The sequence below is a fragment of the Elephantulus edwardii genome, unplaced genomic scaffold, assembly GCF_000299155.1.
Source record: "Elephantulus edwardii isolate Elephantulus edwardi_28Jun2011 unplaced genomic scaffold, EleEdw1.0 scaffold00252, whole genome shotgun sequence".
NCBI lineage: Eukaryota > Metazoa > Chordata > Mammalia > Macroscelidea > Macroscelididae > Elephantulus > Elephantulus edwardii.
In genome coordinates, this window is record NW_006400002.1 from 3,617,638 (window position 1) to 3,639,393 (window position 21,756).

Sequence of the window (21,756 nt, forward strand, 5' to 3'; positions counted from 1 at the left end):
GGCAAAATTATCTTAACCACGGGGAAACGTGAAGATTTTCTTACGGACTAAAACCTACCTACTTTTCACAAAACGAGTCAGGGTTAGGGATGGTATAAGGGAGAGACTCGACCACAGAGTTCGCTCAGACTCATATAACCACATCCCGTCACTGAGCAAGTCCAGTTCAAGTATTCTCGTTACAGCACCGAGGACAAAGACTACGCCAGAGTCCGAAGAGCAGAGAATCCACGAAGGCAATAGCGGATAGTAAGGAGGAAACGGAACGTGTGTGCATTGGCTGCGATAACGGGTCCCGGCTAGAAATCTATCAAATCAGGACTCCAACACTCGAAGTCTCAGAACAAGTTGCTGGTTGCCAACGCAGGGTTTACACATTACTTAAAAGAAGAAAGCTTCCCTAGTGACTTCTTTTACCGGTAAGCGCCCATAGCAACCACCCGCCATTTAAAGCGGAAGATGACCCTTGCCCCGCCTTCCTTGGGCGGATGAGTCCGAGCACGTTGGCCCAATCACCTTGGAAGGAAATACGGTCAGCCAATGGGAGGTGATTACAGGAAGGCGGGCTGAAGAGGTGGCAGACGCATGCGTAGTTGGGAGCAGGGCCCTGAATTCTGTGGCGGTGTGGGTGATTTGGGTTCCGGAGGAATTGTGTTGGTCCTCAGTATCTCTGGGTAGCCACTGCCGCCTTATCCAGCCCTCGCCATGTTCCTCACCCGGTCTGAGTACGACAGGTCCGTGTGGCTGGGGGAGGCTGGGTCTGGGTTTCAGGTGGGCAGGGTCTGGCCCGTCCGCGGCCTGGGTTCTGCCGTGTCATGGGGCGCCACGGGAACTCGAGCCTGGCGGGTCCCGGGAATCTCTGCCCTCTCCTCTCCTACCCACCCACCCTACTGCTTAGAGCCAGGCTTGGACGAATTGGCCACACTTGTGCTCCTGCTGAGTCACTGCTGGGTCCGATCTGTGTGAAAATCAGAAGCGCCTTTTTGTGCTTGGGGAAGAAGGCTGCAAGGGGTCGGGACTCTGACCTTTAACCCAGAAGAAGGTCGAGGGTCACTCTTCTCATCTTTTCGTGCTGAGTTATGACTGTCTTTTTTTTTTTTTAATTCTTTCTAAACTTACTGCATGGAGGAAAAACAGAAGTCACAGATTGAATAAGTTAACACCCCCTTGTTTGAGAACACTTTCATTTTCTATACCTTCATCTTGAGAATAGAGCATGCTGGGACGTAGAGTTCCTCCAGAGCGTGAGGCAGCTTCTTCTCTGTCCCCATATGTTCATGACCTGAGGCTGGCTTTACCAAGCCAGTACTCAGGGCGGGTCTCTGGAGGTTCCTCTTCGGGCTCATCCCGCTTGATCTACTTTTTCGACTTGTTCAGAGTTCCAAAGCAAACCCGTCTTAGTGTGTGTTGAAGAGCAAATCTAATGGTTTCGACATTCAAAGTTGTCAGATCGTTGTTTATTTGATCAAAGAAGGGAAAAAGTGGCTTAAGGATGTTAAAGAGCATTCGATGGTGCATGCTTAGGCTTAGATTTAGTTTTCATTTCAGTTTCTGTTTCGATCAGTTTTGACCAAGTCATTAAGTTTCAAAAAAAACAGGTATTTCCTTTGTACTAGGCATCTTTAACAGGTTGTAGTTCTTTTCAGGTACACAGTTGCCCTGTCAAAAGTTTTGTCACCTGGAAACTGCTACTTTCGAAGACGCTGTGTGCAGTTTAAGTTGCCTTCTTTTCTTAACATCGGTTTTACAGAATAAGTTTGTTCAAATTATAACTTCTAGAGATTTTGACATAATCCTCTTTGGGTGGTATGATTTTTTAAAAAAGACATTGTGCTTTAGGTGAAAATTAACAAAGCAAATTCATTTTCTGGTCAATAATTTATGTACAGATTGTTCCTTGAAGTTGGCCGCTGTTCTTGCAGTGTATCAGCATGCTCCTCTTTTCCTCCCTGGACTGCCTGTTTTGGTTCACCCAGTTTCTCTGTCCTTTTCTATCTTCTCATCTTTGGTTTTGAATGAATGTTGCCCTTCTGCTCTCAAATAGTTAATTGTTCTAAGAACTACATTCTTACCTAATATTATTGTGTATTCTGTATACTTTGGAAACAGGAATGGCATGCACTTCCTAAACAACATGCCTTTGGAAACTATGAGCTTTGATAAATGACAATAGTTATAGAAAGGCAGGTCCTTAGTTCATAGGCTCACTATGAGTCGTGCTCAACTTGATGGCAATCAGCAACAACATTCTGTGTACACAATCTGGAAATTAGGATCCCTGGTAATAGAATGAATTGTGTTTGGCTGTTAACCGAAAGATCGGCAGTTTAAAATCACAAACATTGTGAACCTATCATCAGGGCTTGGAACTCACCATTCCAAGGAGGAAGATGAAGCAGTCTGCTTCTGTTAAGATAGCCTCAGACATCCAACAGGACAATTCTAGTGCCATGTAGGATTGCTATGAGTCGGAATCTTCTTGACAGCATTGGGGTGGGAGGATGCATTAATGGACTGAAAGAGACCTCTGGGAGTGTGTAGGTGACATAGCTTTGCGTTGAGCTGTATACACAGCAACTGTTTTCCTAATCAGAAATACTTTGTTAAAGTTCTGTGAACATTCACTTCCTTTTTTATTGACTGCTTTTCATTAATCATTTTTGTCTTTTCTCAAGAATGTCTTAAAATACATTTGAATGCTTGTGGACAAGGTACTGTTCTAGGTGCTGGTTGTAGAGCAGTGAATAAAAGTCTTTGCCCTTATGTAGGATATTGTGCCCGTCTCTTTCTTATTGCTGTTAAGTCAAAACCAACTCATAGCTGACCCTCTAGTTGGTTTTTGGAGGCTGTCTGTTGCACAGAAAGAGTTTGTCCACCTTTCTTCTGTATCATTGCTGGTTCATTCTAACACTTTTGAGTTAGCAGCTCAAATCACTACAGACCATGCCACCAGTGCTCCCATAGAAATAACTATGTATGTAGTTGTTAGATGCCATCAAGTCAACTATGACTCATAGTGATCCTGTGAAGAACAGATAAGAACCTTGCTCTGTCTAGCACCATCCACAATATCTCCGTCATGCACAAGCCTAGAGATGGTCACTGTATCAATCCATCTTGTTGAAGGTCTTTCTGTCTTTTGTGGACCCTTTCCTTTCCCAATATTATATCTCTCTCTAAGAACTGGTTCTTCCCCAAAACTTCCTGACACACAAGAGCTCATGGCAGCAGTTACTGTTTCAGTCCACCTAGTTTAGATTCATACTTAGTTGTTTCCATGAGAAATTGCATTTGCTATTATGGGAATCTTGGTGGGCTTGCCATGTTGTTCTTGTGTGCCATTGAGTCGTAACTGACCCACCAGCTGACACTCTAGCAGGTTTTCAGAGGCAGTGAATCTCGTTGGAGGAGATGGCCTATGCTTCTCCTGTGGAGCTGCTGGTCAATTTGAACTGCCTGTCTTTGGGGTTGGGGTTGCAGTGCAGCTTCTTACCACTAGGCTGCGAGAGCTCTCTTGTGTGCTGAGTCAGCCAATCCATAGCTGACACTACAGCCAGTTTTCAGAGGCAGTAAATAGCACAGGAGGAGATTGCTCATCTTTCTTTGGCGCAGTTTGGGCTTAAGAAAGAGTAGGATTTTAGTGTGTAGTTTTCAGGCAGAGATAGGATGAGCATTGGAATGGCAGTGGTACAGCAGACTGCTTATTTGGGAGAAAAAAAAAATCTTGTCTGAGGGGCACCTAGGATACACCTATGAGAATACCGGGAGATGGGGAGCATAAAGAGGATGGTGTTAGATGTTGGATGTTTGCAAGTATGAGTTTGAGTCTAATTCTGTAGGTGGCTATGTGCTATTATTATTTTGCTTTTAGAAGTTATAGAATCTATTTGAGATTTTATAGAGATTTAAGTCTCTGAACTAGAACAAAGAGTGAATCAACACCAGTTAGGCGGCTTTTACAATAGGTAGGTGAAAGGTAGTGAGAACATTGAGAATGGAAGGGAGAGAAAGATGAATTCTATGGAGAAAGAATTGATGTGAACTATTAGGACTTGGCATATGGTTGAATATGGAGAAGAAAGAGGGAAAAGAATGATCATTCAGAACTTTCTAGCTTGAGAAACTGGAGGTGTTTAAAAATAAAAATAGCAAGAGCTGAAGTAGACTTTGCGATGATACTGTATTAAAGAGATTATTTCTGATTGAAAAATGTTTAATGTTAGATACCAAAGGGACACCCAATAGTAATGTTCAACAGATCTTTAGGTTACCAAAAAAAAGATCAAACTTGTGATAAAGATTTGGATGTAGTTGGTGCTTGATACAGATGAAATAACTCAGGAGACTGTAAAGTTGGAGATGAGGATGTGTTATTAAGTGCCATCAAGTCAGCTATGACTCATGGCCACCCTGTAAACAACAGATCTGAACTTTGCCACTTCCTTAGCCATCCTCATGATCTCTGGAAGATCCTCAAGATGAATTGACATGGTGACAAGGAACTTGAACATGACAGAGATCATGAGATGAGGATATAAAGGAGAAAGAAAAAAATAGAGCCAATATTAATTAATTAGGGGGAAATTCCTCATTAAGGAAAAAGATACTGCACTCACATGTTGTTTTGTGTACTGTGAGTCTGAGCTAACTTTCCAGTGGGTTTTCAGAGGCAGTGAATTGCACAGGAATTAATTGTCTATCTTTCTACCGTGGAGCAGCTGGTGGATTTGAACTATGTGCCTTTGGGTTGACAGCAGTTTTCCTTATCCACTATATTGTGGTGTGCCATTGAGTCAGAACTGACTCATAGCGGACTCTCCAGCAGATGTTTAGGGGCTGTGAATCCCAGGGGCAACTGGTGTAGTGGAACTGTGTCAAGTACCGTCGGGGTTACAGTGCATCTTACCACTAGGCCACCAGACCTCCCTAATAGTATTGCAGTTTACAGAGTTTATTTGTACACTGTAATTAATTCTGAATTTGTTTTGTGAATAATGCAGATCAGTATTGTTTGGTTGAAGGAATTTAGATCAATTAAGCGATAATGCTTTGTTCACTTAGAACATGTCAGAACTAAGAATCCCAGGTCTTCTGATGGCAGACTTCTCCCAGTTATTTTTAATCTGTTGGTTAGAAACCTAAATTTTCTTGCAAATGGCCTCAAGAGCAAACAGGAGGCTCAGGTAGTAGGACCTTCTACCCTTGTTCTGCTGGAATAATTCCCGGAGGCAATATAATGGAGGGATTGAGAACTTCGTCTCTGTACTTGGATTGCCCAAGTTCTAGTGGAACTTTGCCTTTTGTATATTGAATGACAGGGCAAATTATTTTACTTCTCTGTGCATCAGTTTCCTCATCTAGAAAATAATAATACTTTAGAATACTTATTTTGTAGGATTGTTTTGAGTAAATTAAATTATTTAAATGCTTAAAACAGAACAAGATATATAACATGTTCTATAAATGTCAGCTTTTATCTGTTTCACGTATTGGCGCTACTCTGGTGATGTAGTCCATAGGGATTTGCACTGCTAACCCAACAGTGATGCTTATCTGGTGGTTTGAATCCACCAGTCTCTCTGTGGGAGGACGATGGACAGTCATTTCCCATGTGTGATTTACAGTCTCTGAAAACCCTCTGGAGAGAGAGCAGTGAGAGAAGTGAGTTTGAGTTTTACATATTGGGATTGTATGTACTATTTCTTTTGGAAAAAGTTACTTTGATAAAACAAAATTTGAAAACATTATACCTTGTTTCCTATTGTAAAATAGATTTAAGAATAACACCATTTTCACTCATTGAAATATTTTTAGGGTATCCATTATGTGCTGGGAGGAATCCTGGTGGTTAAGTCTTCAGCTGTTAACTGAAAGGTCAGTAGGTCTAACCCATTGACCAGCCACAGGAAAAAGATAAAACAGTGTGTTTTCTGTAGGCCTTGCTAATTCTGTGGGACAGCTGCTCTGCCCTGTAGGGTTACTATGAATTAGAATTAATGTCACAGCAGTTGGGTATCAGAATTTTTTGCTGGAAGCTTTTATAGATAAAACCTTGATTGGTGCTTGCTCATAGGGATTTCTAACCAACAAGAAAAAGATGGAAGTGTTTTGAAGAGAAAATCAATTTGACATGTAATTAATATAAATGTATATTGAGTGATTGAATAAGAGTAAGCTATAGTAACTACATCCATACCCCACATATCAAATGGTTAAGGTCCAGATAATAGGTGGTTGTGGGAAAATGAGCATTTTGTGAAAGTGAAGGATGACTACATCAGATCACAATAGATGATGATTACATAGGGAGCTCTGGTGGCCTAGTGGTAAGGAACTGTACTGCCAGCCCAAAGACATGTGGTTCAATTCCTTCAGCTGCTTCATGGAATAAAAATAGCTAGTCTTCTTCCACGTGATTTATTGCCTCTGAAAATTTGCTGGAGGGTCAGCCATGGGTTGCATGTGATATGATGGCAGACAACAACCACCATATATCATTACTGCCAAATTATATTGTTAAATGATTTCCAGTCCACGGAGAATCATGGGCCAACCAAACTGAGCATATCCTTAACCGTCACAGCCATCGTTAAATGTTAAATAACAAGATAATTGACAATGGAGAGGTATGTTTATCTCTGTTATTAAGATAATGATACTAATTAATACAAGTAAGTAGATAAATATAATTACCTTTACTAAAAAATAAGACAACATCAAATTAATGTAATAAGGATAGATAGGTATTTTCTTAGGACTTGCCTGATAATTTTGGACATGATGTTACAAGAATTCCAGGTTGGAGATTGAGGCAGAAGAGTCACCTGTTGTCATTTGCTCAGTCTGAGATGACTTTCTGGGAGTATGGCAGGGGAATATCTACATATAGAATCCACTGTGAATTTATGAAAATAGAAAACAGTTGCGTATTGCTGTGGACAAAAGAGAATAATGACATGCACATCGTGTAGCCTTCTGAGTTAGATGTCAAGGAACATGAGTTCAGTGTCTTTATAAGAAATTTTTCTGACAATTTGTAATACTTTGCTTTTTGAAATTATAGAGGCGTGAATACTTTTTCTCCTGAAGGAAGATTATTTCAAGTGGAATATGCCATTGAAGCTATAAAGGTATAGTAGCAAGTAATATACTTTTTGAAATTTCATAGCAACCTAACACTGTGCTGGCAATTACTTTTTTGGGAACAAGTTAAAACTTGGAGTTTAAAAACCATAGTGCTAAAGAACCTGATCAATTTAACAGAAAAAAATAATTCTAAGGGTGAATAAAAATACTAATCCTTCGAGAAAGAAGTATTTCATCCATATAACAAAATGCTCTTAAGAGGGAATAAGAAAGTTTGGAGCTGAGAGCCCTCTTTACCCAATCCCTGCCAAATCAAGAGTAGGGGGATTTAGAATTGTTTTATTGAGATGCCTAGGGGAGAAACGTAAGTAGACAAAAGTTATCTTGAATTTTTTTTTTAACTTATTTTATACTGGTTTATGTACAAAGTTTATAAAGTTCATTGTTTTTCACACTGGACCTTTTCCTTTTCTTTACCAATCCCTCCCTCCATTCATCAAATTGTGGGAGTCTATGTTTAAGCTCCCCTGCTTGGATTCTTGTACATGCTGTACAATAATGGTCCTGTTCAGTATTTGTCTCTATGAGACTGAGGTTAGTTCACTTAGCATAATGCTCTGCAGTCCCTCCCATGTTAGGTAGTAATTTACAAAACCATTGCTCCTCTGAGCTGCATAGTATTTCATTCTGTGAATGTACCATAATTTCTCAGTCCATTCCATTGTGGTTGAGCATTTGGGCATTTTCCATGTTCTTGCTATGGTGAATAACTATGAATAACTGCTAGGAACATTGGTGTATAAGTCTCCATTTGTGCCTCAGTTCTCATTTTCTCAGAGTGTATTCCAAGCAGTGGAATAGCTGGGTCATATGAAATCTCTATATTCAGCTTTTTGAGGAAACGCCAAAGTGCCTTCCAGAATGGTTATACCATTTTACAGTCCCACCAACAGTGTACAAGAGTTCCTATCTCTCCACATCTTCTCCAGCATTTATTACTTGATGCCCTGCTAAACTTTGCCACTGCTACTGGGGTAAGATGGTATCTCATTGTGGTTTTGATTTGCATCTCTCTTATTGCCAGTGATTTGGAGCATTTCTTCATGTCTCTGTTGGTCATCCAGATGTCCTCCTCTGTGAAAAGTCTTTCCATGTCTTTTGCCCATTTTGTAATTGTGTTATCAGTCTTCTTCTGGCGGCCCTGTAGTATTCTGTAATGAGACCTGAGATGGTATTGCCAAATGTTTGTTCTAGTCAATCAGGTTTTCTCTTCACCCTTTTGGAAGAAGTTTTTGATGAGATGAGATTTAATCTTTAGAAGGTCCCATTCATCAATTTTATCCTCTTAAGATTGTATATTTCTGGCTGTATTTGGCAGTCCCTTTATACCGTAGAATTTTGATATTTTTTGTAATTAAAATAGTGCATCACAAAAATACTGACGTGTGTGTGTGTGTGTGTGTGTGTGTGTGTGTACGTGTGTACGCATGCTTAAAGTTGGGAGCCAAGAACACATCATCCACACAATATGTATCCAGGAGCTATTGACATTTTGAGCTTGATAATTTTTATTGTTGAAGCTTTCCTGAGCACTATAAGATGTTTGGTAGCATCCTTGACATCTACCTATTAGATGGATGTAGTACACACGCTGAGTGGTAGTTTATTCGACAGCACCTAATAACAATAGATGCGTGCATGTACACACAACCTCCCTCCCCCCAGTCGTGACAACAAAAAAAGTTCTCTAAACTTTATCAAATATTCCCAAGAAGACAAAAATAGCCCCTGGTTGAGAAACACTGGACTGGACTAGATAAAAGAAAAAAAAAAATAGATATGAATTCTATTCTGCCCTGTCTAATTGGGAGTTCAAGATTAATATGTTATTTAGAGAACAATCAAACACTCAGTTACATTCTGAGACACTTGTTGCTGTTAGGTGCCATTGAGTTGGCCCTGACTTATTGTGTGACTTTATGTGTAACAGAATGAAACATTGTTCAGAAGTATGTTTTAGTCTATTGTTTTGACTATTCTGGCAGTCCATCTTTTTGGAGGTTTCTCTTGGTTTTGTGGACCCTCTGTTTTACCAACCAAGAGGCCTTTTTGTGTGATTTCATCTTTTTCTAATGACGTGTCCAAAGTAGGCAAGCTGCAGTTGCAGTCTCTCCATGTTCACTTTTAAAAAGAATTCTAGTTCTAGTTCTTCTAAGATCGATTAAGTTGTTTTTCTGGAGTCCCACTGTTTGTATTCTTTAGCAACACCTCAACTGGAATGTGGCAGATATTTTTCTCTTTTTTCATTGTCTAGCCTAAGGAAAATCTGTTTCTTAACAAGCATTATGCTAATCTTTAGTTTTTATTTCTTTTTTCATTTTTAGTTCCACAGGTCCTTGTTACCACTGTTTCCTTAGCCTTTAGAACTCAGATTTCTCTGTTCTGCAAAATAAATTTCTAATCTACTTGCTTTCTAGTTCCCAAATTTTATTGCTGTATCTTTCCTCATTCTCTTTGTTCTAAAAGATTTATGCCTGTCTGTTTTAAGACCTTTAATCTTGTGTTAATCAGCCTTGATGAAGGAACTGAACTAATGTATGTGTTCAGTTAGACATAAGCGCACTCATTTTTTTTTACAATTTCCTATAGTTATGAGTGTATCCATTGACTAAAAAATGCATGATAAAAAGCTGGAATTCATATAATAATTCTAAATAAAGTCACATTGATATATTTAGAAATAATTCATATAAGATATGATCATTTATCTACAGAAATGTTAAATGAACTGAGACCTTTAGGAATCTGAGGCTCATACTAGGCAGTCTGTGCGCTAATTAATTAAACAATATAAAGATAATTTTGGAGGAGGAAGTGTCTAATCATGGAAGACTTTCTCAATGATGGGTGGGACTGGAATAGGTAGGAGGAAGAATATATACCAGGATGAGCACTTGTGCAAATACCTTTGTACTCTTGCATGAGAGAATGGGTTGGGTGAGACTTGAGAAATTATAATAAAGTTGGAAAAGAAAAATGTGATTAGGAAATAAAGGTTCTGAAAATGTACTCAAATTTTATGTTATAGAAAATAATGTTATAAGAATTATTTTCTACTTGAGAAAAGAAATAAATAACATTTTTTTTACTAGATAGCCATAGCATGAGAAGTGCATTAGGACTAGAGTAAATGAAAAATAAGGAGATTGGGTAGAAGTTTAGTGATGTTTTACAGACATGTCATAAAAATAACTCTAATAAACTTTCCCATATAGAGGGCAAAGGAATTCTCAAAGCTAGAGTTATTCACCGAGAGAACAAGAATTCTTGAAGTTTATTATAGCTATTATAAGTTACTTAGTATGGGCTAGGCATCATTTTGTATATTAATGCATTTAATCTCTTGATGTGGGTACTGTTGATACCATTGATATAATTTTTTTTTTTAAGTAAGTAGATAGGCATAGAGAAGTGATGGTTAGGGTGGTAGCATGAACATTCAGAGGTGAATTTAAACTATATTGCAGACTGTTAGTGACCTAGAATGATTCACATTAATGTTTTTATGTTGATAGTAGTAATGGAGCTTACCTTTTTTTATAAGAAATTATTACTTTTTTAGAGGATACATAAGTTTGGGAAATAGCAATTTTGGGAGTAAATCAAGATAGCAAATGTAAAAACCATCTCTAAAAAAAGGTTAGAATTTGATGACTTTTTCACCTGCTGTGTTTAGAATTTTGGAATTTTCTTTTCAAAAAAATATTGCCATTATAGTTGTCCTTTTTCTAGATGCCTTTTGTCCTCCTTTAACTTCCCCCTTCAAGGCACAAATTAATGCTGGTACCATTGACAGAAACAGCATAATCCTTAGTAGGGTGTTCCTTCTCTGCATACCAGATATGGCTGACTGAAGCAACTGGTGAAGATATACAAAATTATTGGTAAGTATGTTAGACTGTTCTTTGACCTGCTGTTGGTAATCACAGCATGTTTTCCTTTAGCTTGGTTCTACAGCCATTGGGATCCAGACATCAGAGGGTGTATGCCTAGCTGTGGAAAAGAGAATTACCTCCCCACTCATGGAGCCCAGCAGCATTGAGAAAATTGTAGAGATTGATGCTCACATAGGTAAGGAGTAGGAGAAGGCTCTTCTATAGGGCTTTCATGATTATTTCTTCCATGATGGCCAAAATGGGTTTCATGGGATGAAAACCTTATCTCATTGTTAGTTATGGTTTTCTGGGATGATGTACATAACTATATGAGTAGGAAGCAATGGCAAGACTCATTTGTGTTTAAACTACTCTTAGAACTTTCCTTCTGGCTTAATTAAAAACTTGGCAAATGTGAGACCTGTTGAAATATCTGGAAATTGGATCATAGGCTGGCTTCCATGGTGGTAGGTCTTCACTGATATATAATGTTAGCTCTAGAGGGAAGCCACCTGCTCTAGGAGCAGAGGATAGTATTTGGAAAACTAGAGGTATCCAATGAGAAAACAGGAATTCTCAAAGCTCTTTGAACTCACCTGGGTTCAGATAATAGAGGATTGTGATCAGATTAGTCTTTCTTCAGATTATCTCTGCAGCTCCTCCCTCCTTTTCTTACTGTTTTCCTATTTTTTTGTCTTAACTCCTAGTATCATTGTAGTATTGCAGGACCAGTAGTTCTGCTTACTTGTTGCATTCCATTTTAGTTAATTATTAAAATTTTCCAAATCTGTTTGTTCATCCCATTACGTATACAGTGGTATAGTAATATGCCACTTGAAGACGTCGAAACAGAATGCATGGTAACGCAGGGAGCTTGCCTTATCTCTTTTATAGGTAAAGAAATAGACATTAGGCTTTTGAATTAGAATAAATGACTTGAGAAAAAGTAGACATAAGGTTCTCATATCAATAAATAAATGAAGAGCATGCTACGTGTTAGGCATTGTGTTAGACACTAGTAATAAAGCAATAGGATACCACCCTTGTTTTCAAAGAACATAGAGTAGTCATGGAGGAGTACGTGCAAGTAAATGCAGTAGGTGATAAAAGCTTTCAGAAAGAAAGTGCAGTGTGCTCATAGGGGTTGCTGTTGTTAAGTGCTGTCTAGTCAGCTCTGAAGAACAGCGGCCCTGTAGACATCAGAACAAACACCAGTATAATCCTGCTCCTCCCTCTCATTCTCTGTTATGCTTAAGCCACTGGTGCAGTCACTGCTTGACTTGTTGAGGTCTTCTTTTTCCCTGGCTCTCTACTTTTCTAGGCATAATGCCTAGAGGTACTAAGGAAGAAAGAACTAGTTTTGCCTGGGACCAGCGATAGAAGGGCCTTCAGAAAAGTATTCCAAGAAGAAAATGCTTCTGCCGAATTAAATTCTGATAGATAAGGACCTGTTTGTTAGTTGTACAAGTGTCTGGGTATAGCAGAAAGAAGACGCATTCTAGTCAGAGCATGTTGTAATGTACCATCAAGGTGGAACCGGCTTGTGGCTGGCCCTCACCTGGTTTTCAGAGACTGTAAATCACGTGAGGGGAGATTTACCCATTTTTCTCCTCCAGAGTGGCTAACGGATTTAAATCGTGGGCCTTTGGGTTAGCATGCAGCTCCTTAGCTCTTGGCCACCAGAGCTTCCTCATCAGAGATTAGGATGAACAAAATCTTGGGGATGTAAAATAGCAGTGCATAAGCAATTTAGTATATTGTGGAGGTGGAATGTGACAAGAGGTGACTGGAAGTCTTTTTAACAATAGAGTTTACACTTGATTGATGAAGTAATGATTGTAGAATTTTAGGAAAAAATACTCTGATGATCAAAGTTTTTGTTGACAGTAATGACAGGGAGGCCAATTAAGAAACTTCTAAAATGGTTTCTACAAAGAGATGATAAGAACTTTAATCAAAGAAGGGGAATAGAGAAAGGAAATTATATCCATATTGGCCAGTACAGATTGCCTGAATTTGGGATCACATTCACACTAAGTTCTAAGGGAAAAAAGATGGTAAATGAGATGAGTTGAGGGTTCTTTTACATCCAAGTAGATAGATTGAGAGAGTGAGTCCTGGCTATATAGTTCTGAAATTTAGGAGGAAAAACTTTGGCTGGAGATTTTTATTTGAGTCATTAACATGTATGGTAACAGTTATTACCATCATTGTGGTACCTTGGATCAGGAGACACACTTCCTTTCTAATTCCTTTACTAGTTAGTTGCATTTGGCACAGCTCTGGTGGTGTAGTTCATAGCGAATTACATTGCTAACTCAGTGACTGCTAGCCTCTGGTAGATTTGAACCAGCAGCAGCTTCTTAGGAGAAAGGTAGATAGTCTCTTTCTGTTTTGTTTTATAGCTTTGGAAACCCAGCGGAGGATCACTGTGGATCTGAGCCCACTCAACAATAAGTGAGAATGAATTGTGTTTAGGACAGGCAGATGAAAAGGCTTTTTACTCTATTCTAGAGTCTTCCAGTTATGAAATTATTTTTCCCCCCAATTTTGTTAATGTTTACTTAGTTTAAAAGTACATATAGGTCTAGAAAAAGTGCTAAAGGGTTGCTTACCCATTGCCATTGCCTTCAAGTGGATTCCAAGCATGGTGAACCCTATAGGACAGGTAGAAATACCCCCTAGGATTTCCAAGGCTGTAATTCTTTGGGGAAACAGACTGCTATATCTTTCCCCGTGGAGTAGCTGATGGGTTCACATAGCTAACAGTTTAGCAGCTGAATGCTTAATTGCTGTGCCTCCAAGACTTTAATGTTGTTAGGTGCCATCAAAGTAACCACAACTCATAGTGATCTTCTGAACAACAAAACTGTGTTGATATGTGGAAAATCATTTGTACGTTTGATCAGCACCTCTACTTATCCTTCTGCCTGTAACAACAACTTTATTTCTACTGTGCCATTGTACATGGTTTTTCATTTGTTTGTAACATAATTATCCTTGTGTTCTGGGGAGCTAATTTCTAATCTACTCTAATCTAATGGGTATATTACCATGGGATTGCTTAATGGCTTGCCATGGTTTCACTCCAGAATTTTGGTATTTCCTGAGTGGATGAAAGAGGTTTCAAAATGTTTGGCCATTTAGTTATTGTTACTTTTGCATTTCAGGTTGTGCAATGAGTGGACTAATTGCTGATGCTAAGACTTTAATTGATAAAGCTAGAGTGGAGACGCAGGTAAAATGAGCATCATCTCTTCATCATCAAATGCTACTTCATTTCCTTTTTAGTGAGCATGGCTTAGGCTAGAATACAGAACTGTGTCACTATCAGATGTGACTCTTCATATCTTTTTTATTTTTTTGACTCTTCATATCTTGCAAGTGATTTTTGGGTTAAATCCTAACTACTTAAACCTTGGAATCTAGTCAGCCAACCATTAGCTTTAGGAAGTCCTAGTGAATAGTGCCAACAACATTTCAATGCTACTTTTTGTTTTGTTTGACTTTGATATGAAGCATTCATACATTTACTGCAGTATGTTTCGTAAATGGACTTTTTGTGGGAGCATCTTTGCAAGAGATGGTCAAGGCTAAAGAATTTTCTTCCCTTCGTTGCAGTTACTACCAGATTTGCAAATAAAAGTTCTCCTCTGCTGAGTAATGATTCAAACAGTGACTGGCCAGAAGTACCAATATTTTTTTTAAAAAGAGTGAGCACCTACTATCTAGAGAATAGATTATTAAGAAAAAATGTCACTTTAATCCCAGAAGTAAGCAGTTCAAATCCACCAGATGCTCTGCTGGAGGAGGGACAATCTCCTTCTGTACCAGTCAGATCTGATTTGACAGTACACACAAAAAAAGAATAAAATTTTTTAAAAAAGACAGGAAGCTGCACTGCAATCCCAGAAGAAAAAAAATTTGTTTGGCTGATAAAAATATTTGTATTTATTTGCAGGCTTGCTGTCAGTGCTTCTGCAAGAAAAAGTCATTTAATATAAACACCAACAGAATGAAAAGATAGGGCCATTAAGGAAAGGCCTATCAGTGTTTGTATTGTGAAAGACTCAACTTGGTACTTTGAGGGGTTAACCTGGCTTCTTAAGGGAATAATCTTTTTTTTTTATTTTATTATTTTTGTGTGCGTGTACCGTCAAATCAGATCTGACTGGTACAGGAGGAGATTGCCTCTCCTTCCCCGGCAGAGCATCTGGTGGATTCGAACCGTGCACCTCTGGGATTGTAGTTGCAGCTTCTTGCCACTAGGCCACCAGAGCTCCTTAAGGGAATAATCTTACAGTCATTGTTTTGATGTCTTTGATAGGGTATTTTTTTAGAGCTATTTATTTTTCTTTCATCCATTTCTAAGCATTTGAGTTTAGCTCACATTTCTACCTTGGTCCTGTAAATGAAACACAACACACTTGAGCCTTTACTTTCTCATCAGAGTTCAAAGGGATATGTGTAGTGAGATGGTAAACTGTGTTCATGCCTTTTCTTATTAGAAAGTAGAAAATCTTTGCTCTTTTTCTAGAATCATTGGTTCACCTACAATGAAACTATGACCGTAGAGAGTGTGACCCAGGCAGTGTCCAATCTAGCTTTACAGTTTGGAGAAGAAGATGCAGATCCAGGGGCCATGGTGAGTGTTATACTTTTGTTAAACTTTTACATCTGTGATTACCTAGGACTTTTGAACTTGCTTTTTCCAGTCCCACCGCCCACTTAACTTCATAACTACCTCTTGATTTTTTGTTCTAGTCTCGTCCTTTTGGAGTAGCACTATTATTTGGAGGAGTTGATGAGAAAGGACCTCAGCTGTAAGTACCGTTCTACCCTCCCCCCTTGCCTCTTTTGTAGGGAAATGGAATTTTAATTAAGGTGGAACTGATAGTAAGTAAATAAAAGGTTATTTTAGAATTGTGAAAAAGAAAGACTTCTAAAGTTTAGTGATTCTCTGCTATTCATAAAAAGACAAATTTGAGTGAAGAACTTTCATACTGGAACCAGTCCAAATTTGTTCACAGCTTCAGTTTGCTCGGCTCCATGGTCAACACTCTTGGCACCAGTAGCCAGGAAATCAAAAAACGTATTGCGATGGGAAAGTCTGCGGTTAGGGACCTCTCCAAAATACTGAAGAGCAACAGTGTCTCTCTGGAGACTAAGGTCCGCCTGATACAGGCCATGGTTTTTGCAATCACTTGTTATGCATCAGAGAGTTGGACAATGACTAGGGAGGACAGAAGGAGAATTGACGCCTTTGAGCTGTGGTGCTGGAGAAGAGTATTGAATGTACCATGGACTGCCAAGAAAACAAACAGATTCATCGTAGAGAGGATTAAACCAGGCTGCTCCTTGGAGGCAAGGATTCTGGGCTTCGTCTAACATACTTTGGACATGTTGTAAGGAGAGACGGGTCTTTAGAGAGGGACATCATGCTGGGTAGAGTGGAGGGACAGCGCAGGAGGGGAAGACCCTCTATGAGGTGGATTGATTCAGTGACTGGGGTACTCGGGATGGGTGTGTCAGAGGCAATGAGATTGGCACAGGATAGAGCAGGGTTTAGGGCTGTTGTACATAGGGTTGCTATGAGTCCAAACTACTCGACGGCACATAACAACAACAATCAGAAGTAACTATGTTACTATAATCAGGACTTGTTTTGAAGCTTTCCTCTAGAATATTGAGTTGATCCTTATCTTCAGATACAGTTGAGATATACACACACACACACACACATACATACACATACATACATACATATACACACAAAAGTGTGGCAATTACATATGCTATGTTAAATTTCTATGTCTCTGATGAAATTATTTGTTTTCTTAAACACTTGTTAACGATTTGGTTTCTTCACTTACCAAACATCTTTTGACTTTGTGCTCCATTGTTTCAGTGGTATTTTCTAGTTAACAGGATCAGGTGGTTGTACTTTTCTCAATGAGAAGTTTGTTGCATAAGCTGCTACCATTCTCATGCATTTTACTTCATTTTGGGGGTTTTGCAGGTTTCACATGGACCCATCTGGAACCTTTGTACAATGTGATGCTAGAGCAATTGGCTCTGCATCAGAAGGTGCTCAGAGCTCCTTGCAAGAAGTTTACCACAAGGTAATTAAACATTTTCATGGCTTTTACTGTCCTTTAAAAAGTGAAGATATGATAATAACAAAATCCACACATTTTAAGAGTTCATTTTTCTTGTATATAACCTTATAGTCACCACCAAAGATAAGGTATGGTTCATTTCTGTCATCCCAGAATGCTTGTCCCCTTTCTGGTCAGCATGTTCTTCTTCTCTTACAATGATGTTCTGTTTATTTGATCTGGCTTGCTTTTCTTTTCAGCTCTTGATGTTTTTGAAAATGGAATTATATAGTTTGTATTTTTATATGTGGCTTTTGTTGTTGTTTGACATAATGTTTATTATGTTGTTACACAGTTTATTCCTTTTATTGTCAGAGTAATATTCTGTGGTATGGATGTACCAGAATATAACCTTCCCTTGACTGTGTGGATCATAACAAATTGTGGCTGACTCTGAGAAGAATGGGAATCCCAGAACACTTGATTGTGCTTATGAGAAACCTATACTTGGACTAGGAGGCAGTTGTCAGAACAGAGCAAGGGAACACTGCATGGTTCAAAACTGGGAAGGGCGTCCACCAGGGATGTGTCCTATCTCCATACCTTTTCAACCTGTATGTGGAACAGATTCCCCGGGAGGCTGGGCTCTATGAGGAGAAATGTGGGGTCAAGGTTGGTGGAAGATCTAGCAACAATCCGCGTTATGCAGATGACACAACCTTGCTTGCTGAAACTGAGGAGGACCTGAAGCGTTTGCTGCAGAGGGTCAAGGACTGCAGCCTTCAATATAGATTGAGGCTCAATGGCGAGAAGACAAAGATTCTCGCCACTGGGCCAATTGGCAGCATCAGGATGAATGGTGAAGAGACTGAGATTGTTCGCAGCTTTAGTTTGCTTGGCTCCACAGTCAACACTCTCAGCACCAGTAGCCAGGAAATGAAAAGGTGTATTGCGATGGGAAAGTCTGCTGTTAGGGACCTCTCCAAAGTACTGAAGAGCAGTGGTGTCTCTGGAGACTAAGTTGTGTCTGATACAGGCCATTGTCTTTGCTATCACTTGTTATGCATCAGAAAGTTGGACAGTGACCAAGGAGGATAGAAGGAGAATTGATGCCTTTGAGCTGTGGTGCTGGAAAGGAGTATTGAGAGTACCATGGACTGCTAGGAAAACAAACAGATTCATCCTGGAAAGGGTCAAACCGGGCTGCTCCTTGGAGGCAAGGATTCTAAGGCTCTATCTAACATACTTTGGATGTGTTGTAAGGAGAGACTGGTCCTTGGAGAAGGACATCATGCTTGGGAGGGTGGAGGGACGGCACAGGAGGGGAAGGCCCTCTGTGAGGTGGATTGATTCAGTGACTGGGGGTAATCGGGATGGGTGTGTCAGAGACAGTGCGATTGGCACAGGACAGAGCAGAGTTGAGGGCTGTTGTACAAGGGTTGCTATGAGTCGCAAGCGACTCGACTGCATATAACAAGACCAACCCCCCTCCCCACTCCCCCCCAATGTAACCTGTTGCCTTCACAGCTTTGTGTAGCAAGTTAAACTTCCTAGTTGAACTCTTAAAATAAGTGAGCATTTGGCACTTTCTTTGTGAAATAAAGAAAATTTATTTTGGCTATTCATCAGTATGATTAGAGGCAGCCAGATTTATCAAGTGATATGTACTGATATGCCTGTTCATGTGACCCTTTATTAGTATGATTTTGTATGTAGAGAAGATGAATTAAAAAATGAAAAACAAATTTTCCAAGTCATTGGATCATTTGAGCCACCAATGTTACCTTATCTTGCTTAAATAATAAAAGACAAGTAGAGTAAGGTAGCCTTTTCATTGTCCTCAAAGATTTATTGCTGTACACGAACAAGAGTGACAAAATTGTAGCTGAACATGAAGGTATGTCCATCCTTCTGAATGAAAGTATTCTGCTTATTTATCATTTACTTGAATTCTGGAGATACTTGTAATGCACTTTACTAATGAAGATGCTTAATTTACTTATTTTGCTAAATCATTTTAGCTAGGAGATAAAGGGGAAATCATTTAAAGCATGAGAAATTATACATATTTAATGCCTTATCTTCTCATCTTTTTTTTCCAAGTCTATGACACTGAAAGAAGCCATTAAGTCTTCTCTCATCATTCTCAAACAAGTAATGGAGGAAAAGCTGAATGCAACTAACATTGAGGTATTTTTCTCTTTTATTGGTTTATTTCCCAGCTGTCATGATTTCTGATGCTCATAAGTTATCCTTTGAATAAGATGTTTACTACGTGGTAGAGAAGAAACTAGAACCCAGTGAGTTAAAGAATGAAAAACTCAAAAACCAGTGCTGTAAAGTTGAGGCAATTCTCCAGGGTGGTTTTCACAGCCTTAAATAACAAGGGAAGAGATTACTGTTCTTTCTTATTCACAGATGTTGGTGTGGTTGAACTGACTGCCTTTAGGTTAGTAGCACTGTTCTCTATGGACTGTGCCACTGTTGTTGTTGTTGTTAGGTGCTGTTGAGTATGAGTATGAATGGTAGACCTGAACCCTGTCGTATCCTGTGCCATCCTCATCATCTCTGAAACTGTTGAGCTGCTGCTGCAGTCCCTGTGTTTATCCATCTTGTTGGAGGTCTTCCTTTCTTTCAGACTCTCCACCTTTCCAAGCATGATAACTTTTTCCAAAGAATAAACTCTCCTAGAAATGTGTCGAAAATATGGGAGACAAAGTTTTGCCATCCTTACCTTTAAGGAGCACTCTGGCTGCACTTTTTCTAAGACATTTTTGTTCATTCTTTGGCAGTCCCTGGGATATTCATTTTCTTCTTTGACACCGCAACTCAAAGACATCACTTTCTGTCATCCATTTTATTAGCCATCTGTCATATGGATAGCAGGAGAGTGAAAAGGCCATGGCCTGTATCAGGCACATGTTAGTCTTCAAACTGAAATCCTTGCTTTTCAGTATTGGAGAGATCCTTGACAGGGGATTTGCCCAAAGCAATTTGTCTCCTGATCTGCTGGTACCAAGGGTGTTGATTATTGATTGAAGTAAGAAGAAATCATTGACAACTTTACTCCTTTCTCCATCTATTATGATGTTGTCGATTGGCCCAGTGGTGAGGATTTTTGTTTCCTTGATATTCAGATGTAATTATTGAAGGCTGTCGTCCTTGATCTTCTGCAGCAAGCATTTCAAGTCCTCACTTTGAGCAAGCAAGGTTGTGTCATCTCACAATAACACAGGTTGTTGATGAGTCTTCTCCCAATCCTGAGGCCACATTTGTCTTCATAGAGTCAAGCTTCACAAATATTTGCTCCTCATACAGATTGAGTAAGTGTGGACAAACAGTACAACCTTGATTCACACCTTTCCTGATTTTAAACCATGCAGTGGTCCTTTGTTCTGTTCAGACAGCTCTTGGTCTAGGTATAAAACTCCATAAAGAAGGAAAGAGTGGTGCTAAAATGGGGGTGGGGGGTGTTTATATTTAGATGTTTTGTGCAAGTTGTACAACCTCTTCACACAGCATCTATGTACTTTCTTGAGCCCACTATATATGAAAAATAGGGTCCCTTGTTTAATCAAGGGGTTTGATTAGTGTGAGCAGAAGACAGAATTAAAGAAGATTTACTTGAAAAATCCTTAATGTAGACTCAGAAGAAATCAGTGAATAGAAAATTGTTACACTCTGCACTACAATCCCAGAGGTGTGCTGTTCGAATCCACCAGATGCTCTGCTGGAAAAGTAGGCACAATCTTCAGTACCAGTCAGATCCGATTTGACGGTAAACACACACAAAATAATAGCATTAAATAAAAATTTTAAAAAAGAAAGAAAATTGTTACACAAGATAAGCAGGTTTGTACATAGTAATAAAGGTAGAAGGCATAGTACAAATGAAAAAGTCTTAACAAGTAGAATTTATCAGAATTTCTATTCTTCTATTCTATTCTATTCTATTCTATTCTATTCTATTCTATTCTATTCTATTCTATTCTTCTATTATTATATTATGGAGTAAAAAGAGCAATAACCACATGGGGCTGGCTATATACAACCTTTAACAACTTCACAAAAGGAAATAGACACATCAACAGAATCAGTAACAGAAAAACCAATTCCCATGAGGTCAGAGATGTTCCCCATGCTTCCATACCACTTTCTATCTCAACACCAATTACTGATTTTCTGGGTCCACAATTCAATGTGAAAGCTCATAGAACACACACAACCATATTAAGGAAGTCAAAAGTTTGTAAGTCAGTTTAGTAGCAGAATGCAGTCAAGATAGATTCTGAAATGTACATGCAGGCACTTCACCTTTGAGCCTCATGGCTATAGGCCAGTGTTGTCAAGTCCTTAGTCCTGCCAATATGGGCTTCTCACTCCTAGTTGTCCAACAAAGTTCACAGTCCTGACCATATAGGCCATAGTCTTTGCAATCACTTGTTATGTGTCAGAGAGTTGGACAATGACTAGGGAGGATAGGAGAAGAATTGATGCCTTTGAGCTGTGGTGCTGAAGAAGAGTATTGAATATATCATGGACTGCTAAGAAAATGATTAGGTTCATCCTGGAGAGGGTTAAACCAGGCTACTCCTTGGAGGCAAGGATTCTAAAGCTTTGTCTGACATACTTTGGAC

General features: G+C 39.2%; 1 protein-coding gene across 1 annotated transcript in view; it reads left to right on the forward strand.

Moving 5' to 3' along the window:
* Positions 1 to 705: 705 nt before the first annotated feature.
* PSMA5 (proteasome (prosome, macropain) subunit, alpha type, 5) overlaps positions 706 to 21,756 on the forward strand; it is a 44,381-nt gene continuing 23,330 nt past the window's right edge. Inside the window, exons 1-8 of the mRNA XM_006899334.1 lie at positions 706 to 734; positions 7,064 to 7,130; positions 11,091 to 11,217; positions 14,192 to 14,259; positions 15,559 to 15,666; positions 15,786 to 15,844; positions 17,041 to 17,143; positions 19,223 to 19,309. Coding sequence (XP_006899396.1) covers positions 706 to 734; positions 7,064 to 7,130; positions 11,091 to 11,217; positions 14,192 to 14,259; positions 15,559 to 15,666; positions 15,786 to 15,844; positions 17,041 to 17,143; positions 19,223 to 19,309 — 648 coding nt within the window. The remainder of the gene's footprint in view (positions 735 to 7,063; positions 7,131 to 11,090; positions 11,218 to 14,191; positions 14,260 to 15,558; positions 15,667 to 15,785; positions 15,845 to 17,040; positions 17,144 to 19,222; positions 19,310 to 21,756) is intronic.